General features: G+C 37.3%; 1 protein-coding gene and 1 long non-coding RNA gene across 2 annotated transcripts in view; one reads left to right on the forward strand and one right to left on the reverse strand.

Moving 5' to 3' along the window:
• Positions 1-520, reverse strand: part of LOC124644896 (proton-coupled amino acid transporter-like protein CG1139) — a 38,013-nt gene extending 37,493 nt beyond the window's left edge. The window contains exon 1 of the mRNA XM_047184560.1: positions 78-520. Coding sequence (XP_047040516.1) covers positions 78-137 — 60 coding nt within the window. The 5' untranslated portion in view covers positions 138-520. The remainder of the gene's footprint in view (positions 1-77) is intronic.
• A 14,958-nt stretch (positions 521-15,478) lies between these two features.
• On the forward strand, positions 15,479-16,106 carry LOC124645503. Its single transcript, XR_006986243.1, has 2 exons — positions 15,479-15,635; positions 15,709-16,106. It is a non-coding gene; the product is annotated as an uncharacterized LOC124645503 (long non-coding RNA).
• Positions 16,107-17,635: the final 1,529 nt, after the last annotated feature.

The raw sequence follows: 17,635 nt of genomic DNA on the forward strand, positions 1-17,635 counted from the left end.
TATCCTAGAATAGAAAACAACAAAGAAAAATTCGCATTTATAGTAAATAAAATAAAATAAAACAATGAAAAACTTACCTTAAACACCGCCGGAGCTAACGGTATAGCCGCTTGGTTGTGAAGATGTTTTTTCGACATTTTCGGTTATTTTCCTTCCACGCCTCTATTTGGTATCCTCACAAATACTTAATAAACTATACTTGTTACTTTAAAAACAATTCTAAAGAAATCGTATACTGAAACGACTAGCGTTCGAGTCGTCGGCGATGATTGAAATCGCGATATAAGTTTTCGCTGAGCGAAAATTACTTTGGGTCGCCGTTTTGGTAAATAAATTGGTGTTTGTTGTTAGAAAAAAAAATTAACGCGTTCACTATTTGGACGCTTGGAAAATCGGATTAAAAAAGTTAAGTTTAATTTGAGGGCGACGCGTCGGCAAGTGTACCATACGTCGTGCTGGTGTTGCGAGCAAGTCAGCAATGAACGGTGAGACGCGAACGAGCGCGCCAAAAGGAGTGTCGCTCCGACCGCTGAGCCAGTGGGGCCGGCTGACGCGAGCCGAGGCGCCTCGTGACGTCACCCAGTCTGCTCGCTACAGCGCGCTGAAACCGCTTCAAGCGCTACATAACCTGCACCCAACGGCTTCCAACTTCCCTCCCAACGGTGCCTAACTCCCTCCAGACTCTGGTTTCAGCCTGAAAGCTGGTGCAGACGAAACTTGAACGTCAACTACCGACTGAAAACTCAGTACATATTTGCAATTCTTTCTTCGATTCTCTCTGTGACGTCAGCGAAACTGATGTCGTAACGGGACGGGCTGCTTATGACAAAAAAACCTTGTCCATGTGAGGATGAATGGTTGATCAAGTCAGTTTACTACGTACTTACTAGTTAATTGATGGATATGGATTACAAACACGCGTAACAGGCAATGAAATTATTTCTACCTTATCAAGTGAAGTATTTACTTACTCGGTCTTAGCGAATGCTTCACCGAAGATTATGCTAAGTAAATAGATAAGTTTTCTCAACACAAACAATTCAACTGAAACGCAAATACACTCTTTTGCAAAAAAAGCGGGCACCTATGCGAAATCTTGGTTTTAGCGACTTTATGTATGCTTCAAAAGATTTTAATGACTGGAGTATGTTACTAGCATCAAAAGGGTTAGCCAAGCATGCGTAGGAGTGTATTCTAAATTTGAATTTTGGAGAGTTGTTCAGAAAGTGGTTAAACCTTGTTCTGGACTAACTCCTGGTAGTACCTAAGTTCGTCGACGTTTTAAAAAGTTTTAGATGTGATTTTTGTAAAACAAATAATGCAATTTTTTAAGGAACTGAGGTACTTATCTGTTGCATCAAAACGTTTTTCAAAAACTATGCGCATTTGGTAAAATGTTCGCCTGTTCTAAATGGTCTACACTGATGATTAAGGGCAATCTTGAGACTCTCGGTATTTTTGTGTGAACCGTACTACTGTATAGATATCGATTCGATCGTTTAAAATATCCCTTCCCATAAATAAACAGGACTTAGAGGAGGATCAGTACTTTGGGCTGCGACAAAACTAGCATAGGTAGTCCAGTCATTAAAATTCTTTGAAACATACATAAAGTCGCTAAAACCAAGATTTCGCATTTGTGCCCCGCTTTTTTGCAAAAGTGTTTAGTTAGAAACAAATGTAAGTCAACGTCAAAATCGTGTCTTAAAGTAGGTTAGCATTTTTTTACGTCAAAATTGCCCCCCTCGCACTTCCTAGTGTTATGGCTGGAAAGAAGAAGTGGTAAAGAACAAACTTCCCAGCAAAACAGCTGTTAAGTAAACGAAATTGTACAAAATTTAGTCGCAATAACGAACGACCCTCTCCCGAGTAATCCGTAAGGTAGGTCAAGATCAGATGGGGATTCATGCCGCAAAATACATATAAAATACGAGAACCACAATTCTTGTAAGTACATACAGACAGTCAAATTCTGTTATAACGACATCGAGGGGACTTTCCTCTATATTTATCCGTAAAAGCCGATAGTTGTTATAACTGGTGACAGGTTATAGCATATAGCTTCAGCCGGGACCTTTGATTACGGTCAATTTAACCGGTAAGTTGTTCTAAACGATGTCGCCAGAAATGGTTTTGACTATACTAAGTTTGACAATTAAAATAGTCAGATTTCTTTTATTTCTTTCACGGCCGCAAAATAATTATTTTACTGGCCTTATAAGCGCAATTCAATAACGTAAACGAAAATCAAAAACGACACAGGGATCACAAACATAATTATCTAGAATCTAGATTTTGCAACCTTTTGGACCAGCGAAAAAAGTCCTATCTAAGGAGTCAGCAGCTCAATGATATCAATGTAACTAAGAACCGGAGCAAACACCAGCTTACAAGAGACACTAAAATGCTCAGAATAACTTGTTATAGACAATTTGTTCAAGTTCCTAAGCTACTCATCTTCAAAGGGTCACAATACTTACTCGTTGGGCACAGGCTGGTCCAGCTTTCTGCTGCTGATCGTGAACACCGTCTCCATGGTCTGCTCACTCATCCTGAATTTCTCCTAGGTCCTTCAGCCAAAGACTCCAGTAGTAGACTAAAGTTAAACCCTCCTTGCACTGATTCCGTTGCACTGCCTTGCAATCAAGTACACCTATCTGATTACAACAAGAGGTTTATAGATCTCATAATCCTTTTCCTCTAAGTATACTACGTTGTTTAATATAATACATATATTTATAGTGTATAGGTAATTATTTCGAATTTATGCCATAGGACTTCCCGCAGTGCAATCTTAGAGCAAATAAGAATCGAGTATTTTTTGCATTTATGGAAACTATGGGACAGTTACGTTTTGTATTTTACTAGGTAGCTGCTTTCCTGCGGTTTTGCGCGCGTCAAGTGAGAATTGCTGCCTATACCGGCATAAAACATACCTTATGTTACTCTGGAAGAGTGTAGCTTGCAAACTGAAAAATATTTTATTAATCGGTCCAGGTGGTCTCGGAGCCTTTAGCCTACGTGCACACTGCAGATTATTTACTCGGCCTTTGGTAGGATGTTTTTAGATACCGTACAAATACCTTCATACTGATTTATGAGCAAAAACCAACCATCCGCCGACTAAATCTTAAGCTACAAACAAACAAACAAAATGTTTCTTCTTCTTATTATAATTATAGTATTTTATAACCCATTGTTTCCCCACTTTAAATAAACCATATTTTATTGGAATTCACGGTTGCATGTCATCCGGTGCATCATGGGATCATATCCACTAAGGTAAACAGTAAACAATTTTAGAACTAAGCTACGTTTTCCAATCTGCCGCAATATTATTAGTTATCTTAAGGACATTATTCTGCTACAGATGTCAAATATAGCCTTAATTAAAGCCGTTTTGGGAAAACATATTTTTGTAACAAATTGTCATCCTCATCCTCCGAGCCTTTTTTCCCAACTATGTTGGGGTCGGCTTCCAGTCTAGTCGGATGTAGCTGAGTATCAGTGCTTTACAAGGAGCGACTGCCCTATCTGATCCCCTCAACCCAGTTACCCGGGCAACCCAATACCCCTTGGTTAGACTGGTGTCAGACTTACTGGTTCCTGACTACCCGTAACGACTGCCAAGGATGTTCAATGACAGCCGGGACCTACAGTTTATCGTGCCATCCGAAACACAGCCATTGTACCAGTACCAGTATTCGACGTCATTGATGAAGGGATGTTTTTACCTTAATTAGGTGACCGAGCGATACCTTCATCGTTGTAACAATATCCTCCACAAGTGGATACTCGAGGTAAGGTTACCTATTCATGTTTGTTGATAAGCAAAACTACTAGTAATTATTGTAGCGAACGTTGATACATTCCTACTGAAATATCTTTGTGCCCCTAATGAAAATAAGAACGCACTACAAAGATTTAGTCGGCCGATAGTTGTTTTGGGCTCATAAAACAGTATGAAGATGAACGGAAGTACACACGTAACAACGATTAGGTATTTGTTCGGTATCAGTCCGACTCAAAATTTAGGTTAAATACACAACCTTAAAAAATATGTTTTTCCTAAAACCAAAACTCTGCAGTGTGCGCGAAGGCTTAATTAGAGCGTAAGTCGGTACGTATAACTTCAGATAAACGCACTATCAGTACCATTACATTGCATATGACATTCAATCTATCTCAGCAAAAGTTCTAGGAAGCAAGTACATGTAAGCAAATAAAAACAGATAACTGCCTTGTTTAGAGGTGTCAAATATACACTTCGATATCCAAGTCCAAATAGGCGTTAATTAGCGCTCACTGTGGACATTGTACCTATAAATTCGGTGGATCTCTTTCAACCTTGTTAATAGACAATAAAGACCCGTAGAGAGTCCACCTGTACTTTACAATAATTACGAATATAAATGTTTTGGTCTCTGCATTACATTGCTTCAAACTTGCATTTCTGAGAAGTGAGAACTTCAATATAAATTTTTCAACTACAACGTAGGGCCACGAAACGAAAAGATGTTCAATAAAAAATATTTTATTTCCACGTTTCTCACGAGGGGTTCAGGGGACTACGAAATAGAAAAAAGTCAATGTCTGCGTCGCGTCGGAGCAACAAATGCATTATATTCAAAAAGAATCCACCTGAATAGGCCCATTTCAATGAGCGGCGCTCATTCTTAGAACGGGTAACAAAAACTGAGGTTTACCGTCTGGCCTAATAACCGACAACAATGAGGCTTATGAAGATTAACAAGTAAACAACCTGCCTATCGCCTCAAGGAAAATAATGTGCAATATCAGAATTCAGCAGTGACGTTACACTATGAACGATAGAATACGAAAACAAGACGTGTACGTAGAAGTAGCAATAAATCATTTACTGTCAATAAAATCCTGAACACTCAAATGGAGCTGCCGATTACGATAACATCGCCAAGTGACCGCATGCATAACTGCCGATTCTATAAGGTTTAACGACGAGACACATTACAATAAAAAAAATTGCTAGTAAGCTATGGAAAACTCCACTCGATGGGCGCCACAGAATCCTTCATGTCAAGCGAATTAAGTCAATAAAAGGGTATTGTCGAAATGCGAACACAGAACCAATCATTAATCATTAACAGTGTTATGGGTGCTTCGCTGTAAAATTAACGAATTGTATTAAACTGCGATTAGTTTGAATACAACCTTAGTTCCTGTCGTAAATTCAGTTTTAGTGTTTTAGAGATTTCACCTCTGTGTTCAATGATTGACGTGAATGGAACAAATAAGGATAAACAAAAAGTGATTGCACATTTTATCCGCGACTCTCTCTTCTTGTATTTAACATAAACACTGGTCTGATTTTAGTAATTATTGTAGTAATGATAAGGTCAAGACATCCATTCAATTGTTGCTGAAGTATTTTTTGCTGCGCAATAGAATCAAGATGATTCTGGTTCGGTTAATGAGTGAATATCAATAGCCGGCACAGAAAAATATACTTGCGAATTGAAACGTCATACAATTTATAAAATCGTGCGAAACAATGAGATGGGCGGCGTTTAGCACGTCCGTTGGTGTTAATGAATCGGTCAATTTGATGTGGACCTGACAGAGGTACCTTATACTGGCTGATTATCAAGTAGATGACGAAACCATTGATCACATCTTTATAAAAGACTAGCCGTTTTCCCGCGGTTTCACCCGCGTCCCGAGGGAGCTGCTGCCCGCACCGGGATAAAATATAGCCTATGTTACTCGCAGATAATATAGCTTTCTAATGGTGAAAGAATATTTAATATCGGTCCAGTAGTTTTTGAGTTTATCCATTACAACCAAACAAACAAATTTTTCCTCTTTATAATATTAGTTTAGTAGACAGTTCGGTTTGGTTGCGCATCTAAGATTTTGTTGTTACAAAAATAGCTTTTATGGCGATGATGGCAGTGTACACAATGATAAGCCTTTGATAAAAAAGTTTCTTACGGTCCAAACAAGGTTATGAACATTTCAATAAATTGGTCCTTTAAGTGAAGAGGCTATAAATAAATCAATATCGCAGTGACAAATATAACGACGGTGCAGCCTGGTTAGGAAGCTTGAATTTGAAACGTGACTCATCTTTGGACCTAGCACCTACACATAGATGTAATTCAAACGATTTTTATCATTTTATCTTTATTGTTTTATTTTAATATTGTATCGTCAATCGTTTGTATAGTCGTGGTGGCCTAGTGGGTAAAGAAGCAACCTCTCGAGTATGTGGGTGTGGGTTCGATTCCAGGTCAGGCAAGTACCAATGCAACTTTTCTAAGTTTGTATGTACTTTCTAAGTATATCTTGGACACCAATGGCTGATAAAAAGGTGAAGGAAAACGTGTTGAGGAAACCTGGACTATAGTCTGAAATCACCAACCCGCATTGAGCAAGCGTGGTGATTAATGCTCAATCCTTCTCCTTGTGAGAGGAGGCCTGTGCCCAGCAGTGGGACGATAAAAAGGCTGTAACACATATTGTATCGTCAAATGCTTGCACATTGCACAACATCAACATTTTAATTTTATGCTGATAACGTTATTTATTTGCAAGTTGGGCTTCTTTTTCCCGTACCACAGAGTTATAAGGAGGCAGGATGTACCTGCAGTGATGGCGCTCAAAACTTATATATCCTGAGTTAAAGTCCAATCATTATTGTCCTTCCAATTTATTTATAAACTCCTTAAATTGAACCGTCATTTTAGGCGGTTATTCTTGCCGAGGTTAGTGGAAGCAACCTACACAAACTTTATAAGTAACAGCGAACTCATCTACTACAGTGGGAACATTCCTACTTGTAACAAATAGCTGTTTTCCTGCGGTTTTACCCGCGTATCCGGATAAAATATAGCCTATGTCGTTTAGGGAAGAGTGTAGCTTTCCGACAGTCGAAGATTTTTCCATATCGGTTCTGTAGTTGTGGAGCCTTTGGGGTACAAACAAACACAAAAATCATCATCATCATCATCATCAGCCTATCGCAGTCCACTGCTGGACATAGGCCTCTCCAAGTGCACGCCACTGAGATCGATTTTCGGCTGCTCGCATCCAGCTCCTGCCAGCCGTCTTGCGCAAGTATCACTCCACCGTGCCTGAGGACACAAAAATGTTTCTTCTTTATTATTACTAGTATAGATTACTATAGATAAATGAACGGTTTACGTCTTCATAATGTCTGAAATTTCAATACCTGGCTTTAAAGGCCTCATTAGAACCTCTGTGTTTTTCCTATACATGTATGTAGCATGCTATCATTATTTCAATAGATGTTATTGCGTCACTTCACAGAATGGGTTGGTTAAAACATAGTGAGTCATATCAGATAAGCTGATAGTCAACTTGAACACTTATCAAGATTTGAATGCATATCAAACAATTCCATGGAGAACAGGAGGCAAATAGCTGTAGTCATCACAGGAGTATCACTAATTAACATAGATGAACACATTCAGAGTAAACTGCAACTTATGACGGACCACTCTATCCATTTATAGGTCTGCGTCATCTGAAAAAAAAAACAAAAGAAGATTGTGTGGTTTTATGAAATCACGGTAGAAGTGAAACTGTTTTTCACATTGTAGACGTTTAATTTTAAAAAATCGTTATAGGTAATAGTACTTCATTATTGATATAAAAAATTAAAAATCCTATCATCATCTCCCGAGCCTTTTTCCCAACTATGTTGGGGTCGGCTTCCAGTCTCACCGGATGTAGCTGAGTACCTACCAGTGTTTTACAAGGAGCGAAATGATATAAGTACAATAACATGAGTACAATAATAAGATATGAACGGTCAGGAGCGATGCGATGTAATAAAAGTTTCCCTTTAAAAGAAAATTGTATACAGCAAATGTCTCGTTGCCTGCCAGTCTGCATTGAAGATTGAACTTCAAATGCAGAAACCTAATTGGAAATAAGAAAACTGCGTCTCATTGTAGCCTTGACCGATTTCTGTAAGTAGGTTGTGTCGGTGGCTTTATGGCGTATTACGGCGTAGTAGAGAGATGACATAAAATGTATGGTGATATTGCAACTGTAAAACCTCTTTCTCTCGGTTTCAGATGGTAATTTAATTATTCTCTTTCAGTAGACACGGTTTTGCTTGAATATTTACATAGAAAGATACAAAGAAATTAAAATACGACAGAAACTAGTGTTTTTATTATGATGGAGTTGAAGTAGTACCTAAGTGACAAATAATGTACACAATAAAATATTAAACAGGACCCTACACTAAACTTAGGCAAGCAGTTCAGGAGTTATGCTATGACAATTAAACCCCATCCAGGTTAAACATTACTTCTTGTCCCATCACGGAAAACAAAAGAAGACCGCAATCCTTTTTTTATAAGGCTGGCAAAAACTTTGCTTATATTCTGGTGCTGTAACAGTCCAAAGTCGGTGATAATCGCTTACACTTTCACTCTCATAGCGCTCCGGCGCAGGACCGACATTTACGTGTTCTCGGTTTCACACGTGTATCAATCACCAACATCCAGGCTCCTACTTTGGGAAACATTATAAAACCCACAAAGCGATTTCTGCCCGGCCCCAGAGACAGTTTGTTACCCAACCCATCACTAAAAAAATAATCAAATAATTTTAAATTGCATAACACAGCTTTAAAACCAAAGTCTACTATTTAGTATCGTGATATTGACCTTTGAAATTCAAGTCGAAGTCCACTGAAACATGATGTAAGGTAGGAAGGGAATGATATTGATGATCATGCAATAAGCGGACCAATCAATGAACCAGTTCGAACAGTATTGATAAAGTACGGTTAAGTAATTTGAACCTTGCAAGGTCTTGATTAGAATTCAAATTGTGTTGATGCTGGAAACCCGGACAAACATTAAAAAAACCCGGACTTTTGGCGTAAATCGCATTTTTTCCCCGAACGAGAACAATTTTTTTTAACAAAATAATACCTAATTTGTAATCCATGTACTATTAACATATACTTAAATTCAATGAGGTACTTCCTCCATGAAAAGTGTCCGGGTTTTCCCCGGACACTTCTTGAAACCCCGCCCGGACGGTCCCCGGACGGCCTCCAAACGAGGACAAATCCGGAGAAACCCGGACGGATGGCAGCCCTATATTCACCTGTTGCTCGTTCATAGCTAAAATGACAAGTTACTTTGGGACGCAAAAACGGGTGCGCAAGCTACTAAGAATCTTTAGTAAGTACCTATCAGTTATATGTAAACGGCGTTTCAGGTAAATAGGCAGGCTAACACAGGCTGGTGAGCGTTTTCTTTAAAGAAAATCTTGACTAAAATTAAAGTTTTCAGTCGGTCTGGAACCGACTAAGTACCTAAGTACCTGATTTTTGTAATGTACGTGCTACCATCCATCTTTATGAGCCCAAACAAATCGATTTAAAGTCTGCAATGTGCAGGGTCTTGTAATCTTAATAAACAATGCTAAAGCTTAATCTGATCAGTAATTTTAATGCAACTTGTATTTACCTACAACCTGATCTTAAATCATTTTCAATGAAACTTGAAACTAATCGAAACTCAAGATAAGGTTACAAAGCTCACCTCTCCCAAAGCTATGAATGAATAGCCAATAGGCTTGATATTTTCATTCGATATATAGAGCTATAAATAGAGTCTACATTATATGAACAACGTGACCATTCTCCGGGTTGCAACATCAATGCACAATAATGCACATTGATCTCTCACTCGGCACTGACCGTGAATAATGCAATCTGTCGAACGCCTCAACAGAAGTGCGACATAGAGAACAAGCAGACTACAGACTAAAAAGTCGGCCGACAGTTGGCCTGCTGAATGGTTTTTTTAAAGAAAATCGTGATGTTAATCACAAGTCTTTCTGATACCGGCCAAAACATCTGATCGTTGCTATGTGCGTACTACGCCCTATGCGTTTCCATACTGATTTGTGTGTCCGAACAAACTGTCGGCCAAATAAAGATTTGCAGAGTTCGGGTACTCTTTGGTCTAATACCTTCATTGTAAGCTTCACGCTAATAATTTTGCACGGCGACCCAGAGACACAGTTTAACCAGAGATATAAAAAAATACAAATGAAAACGATAGACAGTTTGATAAAACCTTAAAAACATAGAAGTGAATTTCGGACCGCGAAAGCTCTTAAAGCTCCGATTACTCAAGTATATGTATATGCAGTTACATTTCTGCTCTATATAAAACAGCTGTAATCACTCAAAACCTAAGGTCGATAGCAATACTAAATTATTAAAAGCCAACAGGCGGTTTGCAAGAACCCTACTTAAATTTAATTCCAGGAAACGAATATAAATTCTAAATAAGTACACTGCAATAAAAGGCGCGCAAAACCGCAGGAATACTCTGGTTGCCATGACAACTGCAACTCAAACAAACTTATGCAAATGTGCATTTTTTTTGAGTCAATAACAACAAAAATACTTTTAGCTGTGTTTACTTTAGAAAAATAATAGAAATTAACCAGTACCTAAGTATCTGCATTTTCAATTGCTTATTGTAAAATAATTTGATATGATAGGTTTCAATTTTTTCACTGAACAAGATAGACCTAAAAGTACTAAGTACCTATAAGTATATTTGGTATGGTACTTGACGAAAATCATCTATAGCGAACAATAACAGTCGCGATTTTTTAAAAATGTGACGTCAAGACGCAACAGTCTTGCAGACTACTGTTAAATACCAAATAAAAAAAATCCTGAAACACAGGAAAAATATTATTAACAATTGGGTTTTGTCACCACAAATATGAATGAATAGCCCAACGTGCGTCAAAAATACGTAATCCGTAACTGTAGTTAGGTTTCTCTAGGTGAGTTAAAATAAATAAAATAAATAATAAAAAAAAAAAAAATTATTAAAAATAATGTTTACAAAAAAGAACACTAATCCAACAGAAACAAGTTTTCCTATTACAAGGATGATACAATTAATGTGCTTACAAATATACTAGAACTAGAATATGAATAACGATAGATTCGGAAAATGCATTATTTGATAGTGGACCGCCCGAACTAGGTTTAATTTAAACCTGTGTTTCAGGTCATCACTTACAATCCAGTTTCATTATTTATTTTTATTTTTATTTATTCCTTTATTTCAGGCAACTAGGGCCCATAAAAATACAAATACACATATATCGTACATTACAATACTTATAAACTAATACATAAAAATTCACCATATCAATATATATGTCGCAGGGATATGATAAAAACGGGGATATGATCAATTCCCTAAGGGATTTGATCAAATCACGGAGGATGTTAAAATAGCAACACGATTTTATCTTTTCTCCAAACAAATCTAGTGAATTGAACAAATCCCTAAATTGGTTCAGTGAAATGACAAAAAAATGTCAGTTCTTGTTTGGGTCGCGCTTGCAAACACTAGGCAAGCCGTAGGTGTCATAGATGTGCCTGTAAGAAAAATAATGTTTTATGTTATTCACGATGCCACAAATCAGCTGCATGTTTTAATAAGTGATTATTACAAATAGGCATATCATACGCAACTAAAATATTATTTAAAGAAATTTTTGTTGATTCTTTCAAAAATTAAAATATTGTTCTGAGTAATCGTGATTTTTATATCAATATTTCCTTGTATTGCATACACCTGATTATCATAATTATGTAGGTATATCTTACCAAATAAACCTTTAAAGTATCAAAGCAAAATTATTTTTGTCATTTCACTGAACCAATCTAGTGATTTGTTCAATTCACTAGATTTGTTTAGGGAAAAGATAAAATCGTGTTGTTATTTTAACATCCTCCGTGACTTGATCAAGTCCCTTAGGGAATTGATCATATCCCCGTTTTTATCATATCCCTGCGACATATATATACAATACTATATCTATAAAAACTTAAACATACTATAAATACATAACAAATATTCTTAAAACTAATGCACACGATGTGTCGGCGTCGTGTTACGCTGACTGGTGTCACGTAGCCGGCCACGAAACCGGCGGTACAGAACACCCTTCGGCCAAAAATCTTCCTTGAGGACCTTCTCGAGACCTTGTGTCGGAACACGCACCACGAACGAGTTAAAATTTGTGTTGTGACGCGGTTCCAACCTCACGACCCTCAAGGTCCAGCTGGTCTTAACATTATGGCAGAAAGTTTTAGTTAAAACGAAAATATATTCTATTACAATAAATATGTAACTACACAACTAAGCTTAGCATACAATAGTACACATAATATAACTATATCTATGGAACAATACAAAAATAAACATTATCAAGTAGAACAGACTAAATATTATGTCAAAATTTCTAGAAGTTGTTCTGTGTCTGTGTAATTCAGTGTCACTAAGTATTTTGACAACATCTTACTACATTTTTTATACCTTAAACTATAGAAACTCAGTACTTTGTTAAGCCTGTTATATAGAAGAGGTCCTAAAAACACGTAAAAACGCTTAGTAAAGGCATGTCTGATTTGAGGCTTTATGCAAACTAAGTCCTTCCTTCTCTTGTCCGAAGGCAGAGGGTCAAAAGGTAGTGCAGTATGCTGGTGTAGCACTATGTTTAAAATAAATAATTGCCGCACTGTAAGCACATCGCATGCTGTGTAGAGTTGGTGCGTAGGAAATCGAAAAGGGCGGAAGGTAGCAACCTTAAGAATTGCTCTTTGAGCACGTTCTAATGGGAGTAAAATTGTTTTAGCTGCACCGCCCCAAGAAGTTATGCAGTATGTAAGAATAGATTGACACAAAGCTAAATAAACCTGTTTTATTACTTTGTAGTTAGTTAAATAAATCAGCATAATATCTTCCTTATATTGCAATTATTTTATAACCTACTAGCTGTTTCCCGTGGTGTCACCCACATTCTGGCGTACCTCGTTCCATATACCTGGACAAAATATAGCTCTTAGTTAGGTACTGGGGAAATACAACACAATGTTACCCATACTTAGTATAATTGTTACATAGTTATGGCTCATCTCTTTATTAATTTCAGCAATATAATTTTGTCCCAACAAAATAACAAATCAAACATATTTAGATCAAGCATGGAACAAACATTCTATGCAAGGTTCTATTTCGAGTGACAATTCCGTACAGTTTTCCTCATCTGCCTATAGAAGGCAGTACAATTATATACGTACTTGTTTACCTACTAGATAATACCTCTTGTATCACGTTCGCACGTGTTTGATCCGCTAATGGTCCGGTTAACCGGCTAGGTGTAATCGCAGCATGATGTTCAATCACAGTATTCAATGCATGGTTGGTTTACTTAAGTAGATTAGTTTACTAGCAATTATATCTAGGGTTCTGTAGACACACCCACTGTAAAATGGGGGGCTTATATCGATGAATACAAAAGATTCTTTCACGATAAACTGTAGGTCCCGGCTGTCATTTGAACATCTTTGACAGTCGTTACGGGCAGCCAGAAGCCAGTAAAACAACCAGTCTTACCTAGGGGTATTGTGTTGCCCGTTGGAACTGGGTTGAGAAGGTCAGATAGGCTGTCGCTCCTTGTAAAACACTGGTACTCAGCTGCATTCGATTAGACTGGAAGACGACCCCAACACAGTTGGGAAAAGGCTAGACAGATGACGAATACAAAAGATTTTACGTATTACGTTTTTTGTATTTACTCTACTTGAATCTCATTATATAGTATACTGCCATTTTCAGTGTTCATCCGTTTCATGTTGGTCACGTTTTTATTTCGATTGCACATATTATTATCTGCCGATGTGAAATGTTCAAATCGTAGATAAATAGATATTGGACTTTGTTTTGCGCTGAGACAGCAAACAAAAGTGTACTATTCATTTATTCAATAACAATAATAAAAATTGTAATTTGTCGTAACCACAATAATAATTATAACGCTTTCGTTCTTTGATGTAAGTACAAAGGTAAATAGATTCTAGTTTGATGGCTGGAGGATTTTAATAGGGCAGAAGATATATTCCCTGCAACAAAATATCACTAATGTACTGGATATCAAGTACTAGCAACAACATTGTTTAATAAAACATATTAATGAATGATGAGCCAATTTGAGCGTCATTTCCTATCCAAGTACAAATTACTTGAAATTACCCATTGATGCCGTATCATTGAGGCTAACTGGTTGTACCCATGTAATTTAAAAATTTGATGGACGACTATTTACACAGTACAATGCAACGAGGATTTTTATTTTTATCATCATCAGCGTTTTTTATTGTCCCTTCCGCTCATACAGAGTTGGAATGAGAACGCTTCACGGCGGATTGGCGATTTCAGACTTAGTCCAGGTTTCCTGAAAATGTGGCAGCATCTCTTCTGTACTTACTAGTAAAGATATAGGTTCCTAATCAATTAATTAATATGCACACTTTTACTTAAAGAAGAAGCTAGTGTTTATTACCACTAGGCCAGATTTCGGGACTTCATTACTACTTCATTTTTACGTGGCGATGAAAGTACCTAGCTCGTGCTTTTTATTCTTATATTGTTAATACATACATGGATATATCACTAATCTGAAAATAGCAATAATTCTAAAAGGTTATTAAACATGAAATCCATATTCCTGTTCTATTTCAACGTAGTTATACCTAGCGAGATCCTGTAGTAGTAAGCCGAACTCCAAGCCAGCCTGACCAACTTCGAGGAACCTGATAATTCGCTAGTTAATACTTGTTTCTCCCATTTTAGGAATTTGACCAGCTATCCAATTAGTAGTTTCCAACACTCTACTTCCTAGTAGTACCCTAGAACATTATGATATGGATGGTTGTTCCTCTTTCTCGCAAAAACTAGGTGGGTACTGAATGGATTCGATGAAACTTGGTTGTCTATACTATAATAAGATGAAAACTTTGTTTGGGTGTAATGAATAGGCTCAAAAACTACTGGACTGTTTTTAAAAATTCTTTCACCATTCGAAAGCTACATTATCCACGAGTATATATATTTTTAGATGTCAATCCTCCTTGCGCCCATCCTGCACCGAGCAGGCTGGCAAGAAGAAGAAGTTAAGACGTCGACTGCGATGACAGACCTTCAGAATTGACATGATTTCCAAATTATCTTGAATACTGTATTTTTAATAACTTCGTTTTGATATCGTTAAATCATTTATAAAAGTAATGTTCGTAAGCAATAAAACTTGCACGGTTGTATGTCTATGAATTATGTGTTTTTAATGTTTGTCTACCCCTTCTGATCTGTCTTTTAAGATCTTCTGAGATCTGTCTTTTGAGATCAGAAGTGGGATAGCCACGCGTTCTTTACCGTTTCGTTTGCCGTCTAAATTCAGTAATTATTTGTTCTGTTATTGAAATTACATCTCAACCGTAAATAAGTTTTATTCTTACGCTCGAGAGTATTCTGAAGAAAAAGTATGAACTAGTTATAGTTCCGATACCGTTGCGATTCTATGAATGATCCCTATGTACTGTGACACAACCAAGATATAACCGACAGCACATTGGAAGCCACAACATCAACATTATGGCAAAGAACTGGTCGAAGTCTTGACTAGAAATTGCAAGAGGAAAAGTGACAGCTGCTGTGTCTTGTTTGTAAAACAAAAAGCGATCGAATACTGGAGATACTGAAGATAGCCCACCAGCTGGAACTGCCTCAGTTCGATCTTACGAAGATTCCTTACAGCAGCAGATTTGTGTTTTAGAGTGAACCTCTTGGATTTCTTTTTCAGGATGAGTAAAGCACTGAAGCTCGAAGACAGTGGCTCTGAAAAGCCGTGTTGAAGTTTTACAAGTTGCAGATAATAAATTTATGACCAATATTTTATGATTTGGACAGTTTTGGATTATGAATTTTGCAGATAGGGCTGAAACTTTTCAACTTATCATAATACGAGGTATAAGTATGTCTGGCGTTGAGAAGGAAAGAAGAAGCGCTGTATCGTGTCGCTACCTTTTACCACGCTTTTAGAAAATGACTTCAACAAAAAGCCCTAAAACTGCCAACTGTTAAAACAAATTGAATATTCTGTGCGATGCATGATTTGCTGTACTAAAAATTTTGTTGAAAGAAGAGTATGGGTGTTGTTTTCATTATTCTTGGATACATTTTAAGAAATAATGGGAAATAATTTCTACTTATATAAAAAGGCCGGTTGTAGCTACAAAAAAAAAACATCACCGGTTTCCATGGTGACATATCAAAGTTGTTATCCAGATATTGTGTTTTATCTTTCATGTGGTTAATTTGTCTTATGGCGAGAATAGTATCTAATACGTGAGCTGGAAACATGTATCCTGTCTGTCGAGTGAAGCAGCTCATCAAGATATCGCGAGGTCGCTCGTGCTTTTCGTGTGGAAGGAACCTCTACTCTTGTCTCGCTGTGGTGTCACATAATGTGACTCCCTGCTGATTATAAAGCGCTAAGGCCTAGCGCTGTTTGCAGAGATATTACAAGAAGCATGGAGTGATAATGCTTGGTGAGATCAATCCAGTTCTTATGTATCTTATCTGTTATAAATAGTTAAGAAATTCAGTCATACGCAACTATAGTAAATCCTCTTATTGGCTTGCAGTGCGCGACGACTCGGGTTCGATTCTCGAAATGCGCCAGAAATATTCGATTAATTTTAGTTCTTAATACAAAACCTATGTTTTGAAGTTTGCGAAAGTGTTTGCATGACAGTGGAAACTGCAATAATGATGGCTAAATAGTAGAAGCAAAGAGATACATCTTCTATCTGCTTTTCAAATGTTTTGGCTTATCACATTTAACTAAATGTCTTTGCATGCAAGCTAGACTAAACAGAGCTCAATGAATTTGCTTCATATACTACCCCATTTATGACACTTTCTACTAAATACAGAAATATCAGTTTGCTGCTACCATGGTATAACTACGTTGTTTTAACCAATTGCTTACCAGTTTTGAGCAATTGCTTACCTATTATTTATAACGTACACTGACTGAGTATACCTCAAATTGTGCGTCAGACTTCAGATTGTGGTGTAGAATTACCTATACCTTCTCAGTACACAGTCACAATCGTACACTCACAGTCACACACTCACACACTCACAATCACTAAACAAGTTTGTTCTTACGACATCGCTTGCTAGGAAGCTCACAATTTAGCCTTACTGGTTCTTCACCGTTTAGCCACAGATTACTTTATAGTTGACAAAGGAAAATGTCAATGGCCCTAGCAGAAGTGTGCACTAAGTTGCGCGAGTTCTGGAATATTGAAATTGGGAGCTTAATTTTCTAGCAAATTTATAGGTCTCACGTCCAGTACATTACCAACTATTAATTGTTACGAGTTTTTACTTTATTAACATTTAACCTTATAAATCTACTTAACATTATGTTTTGCTGTACCTACGTTTAATTAAGGAGTGACTCGGAATATACCCCTGTAAGGCCTTTGCATTGGCATCGCGGCGACCGGGAATAGACCTAGCATTAAACAGTCAGTGCGCTTACTCCTCTCTCCTACCATTGTATGTGCTGTGCCCGACAGGGTCCATAATTGTGACATAAATTACCTATAGAACAACAACTGTAAACTTTATGGTGTGCATTAAAGAATTGAGTATTGAGTATAGAGCTGTTTCATATTTGTAATACTCTTGCTCTGATGCCTCCCGGGAAAGTCCCT

The sequence above is a fragment of the Helicoverpa zea genome, chromosome 31 (genome assembly GCF_022581195.2).
Source record: "Helicoverpa zea isolate HzStark_Cry1AcR chromosome 31, ilHelZeax1.1, whole genome shotgun sequence".
In the NCBI taxonomy this organism is placed as follows: domain Eukaryota; kingdom Metazoa; phylum Arthropoda; class Insecta; order Lepidoptera; family Noctuidae; genus Helicoverpa; species Helicoverpa zea.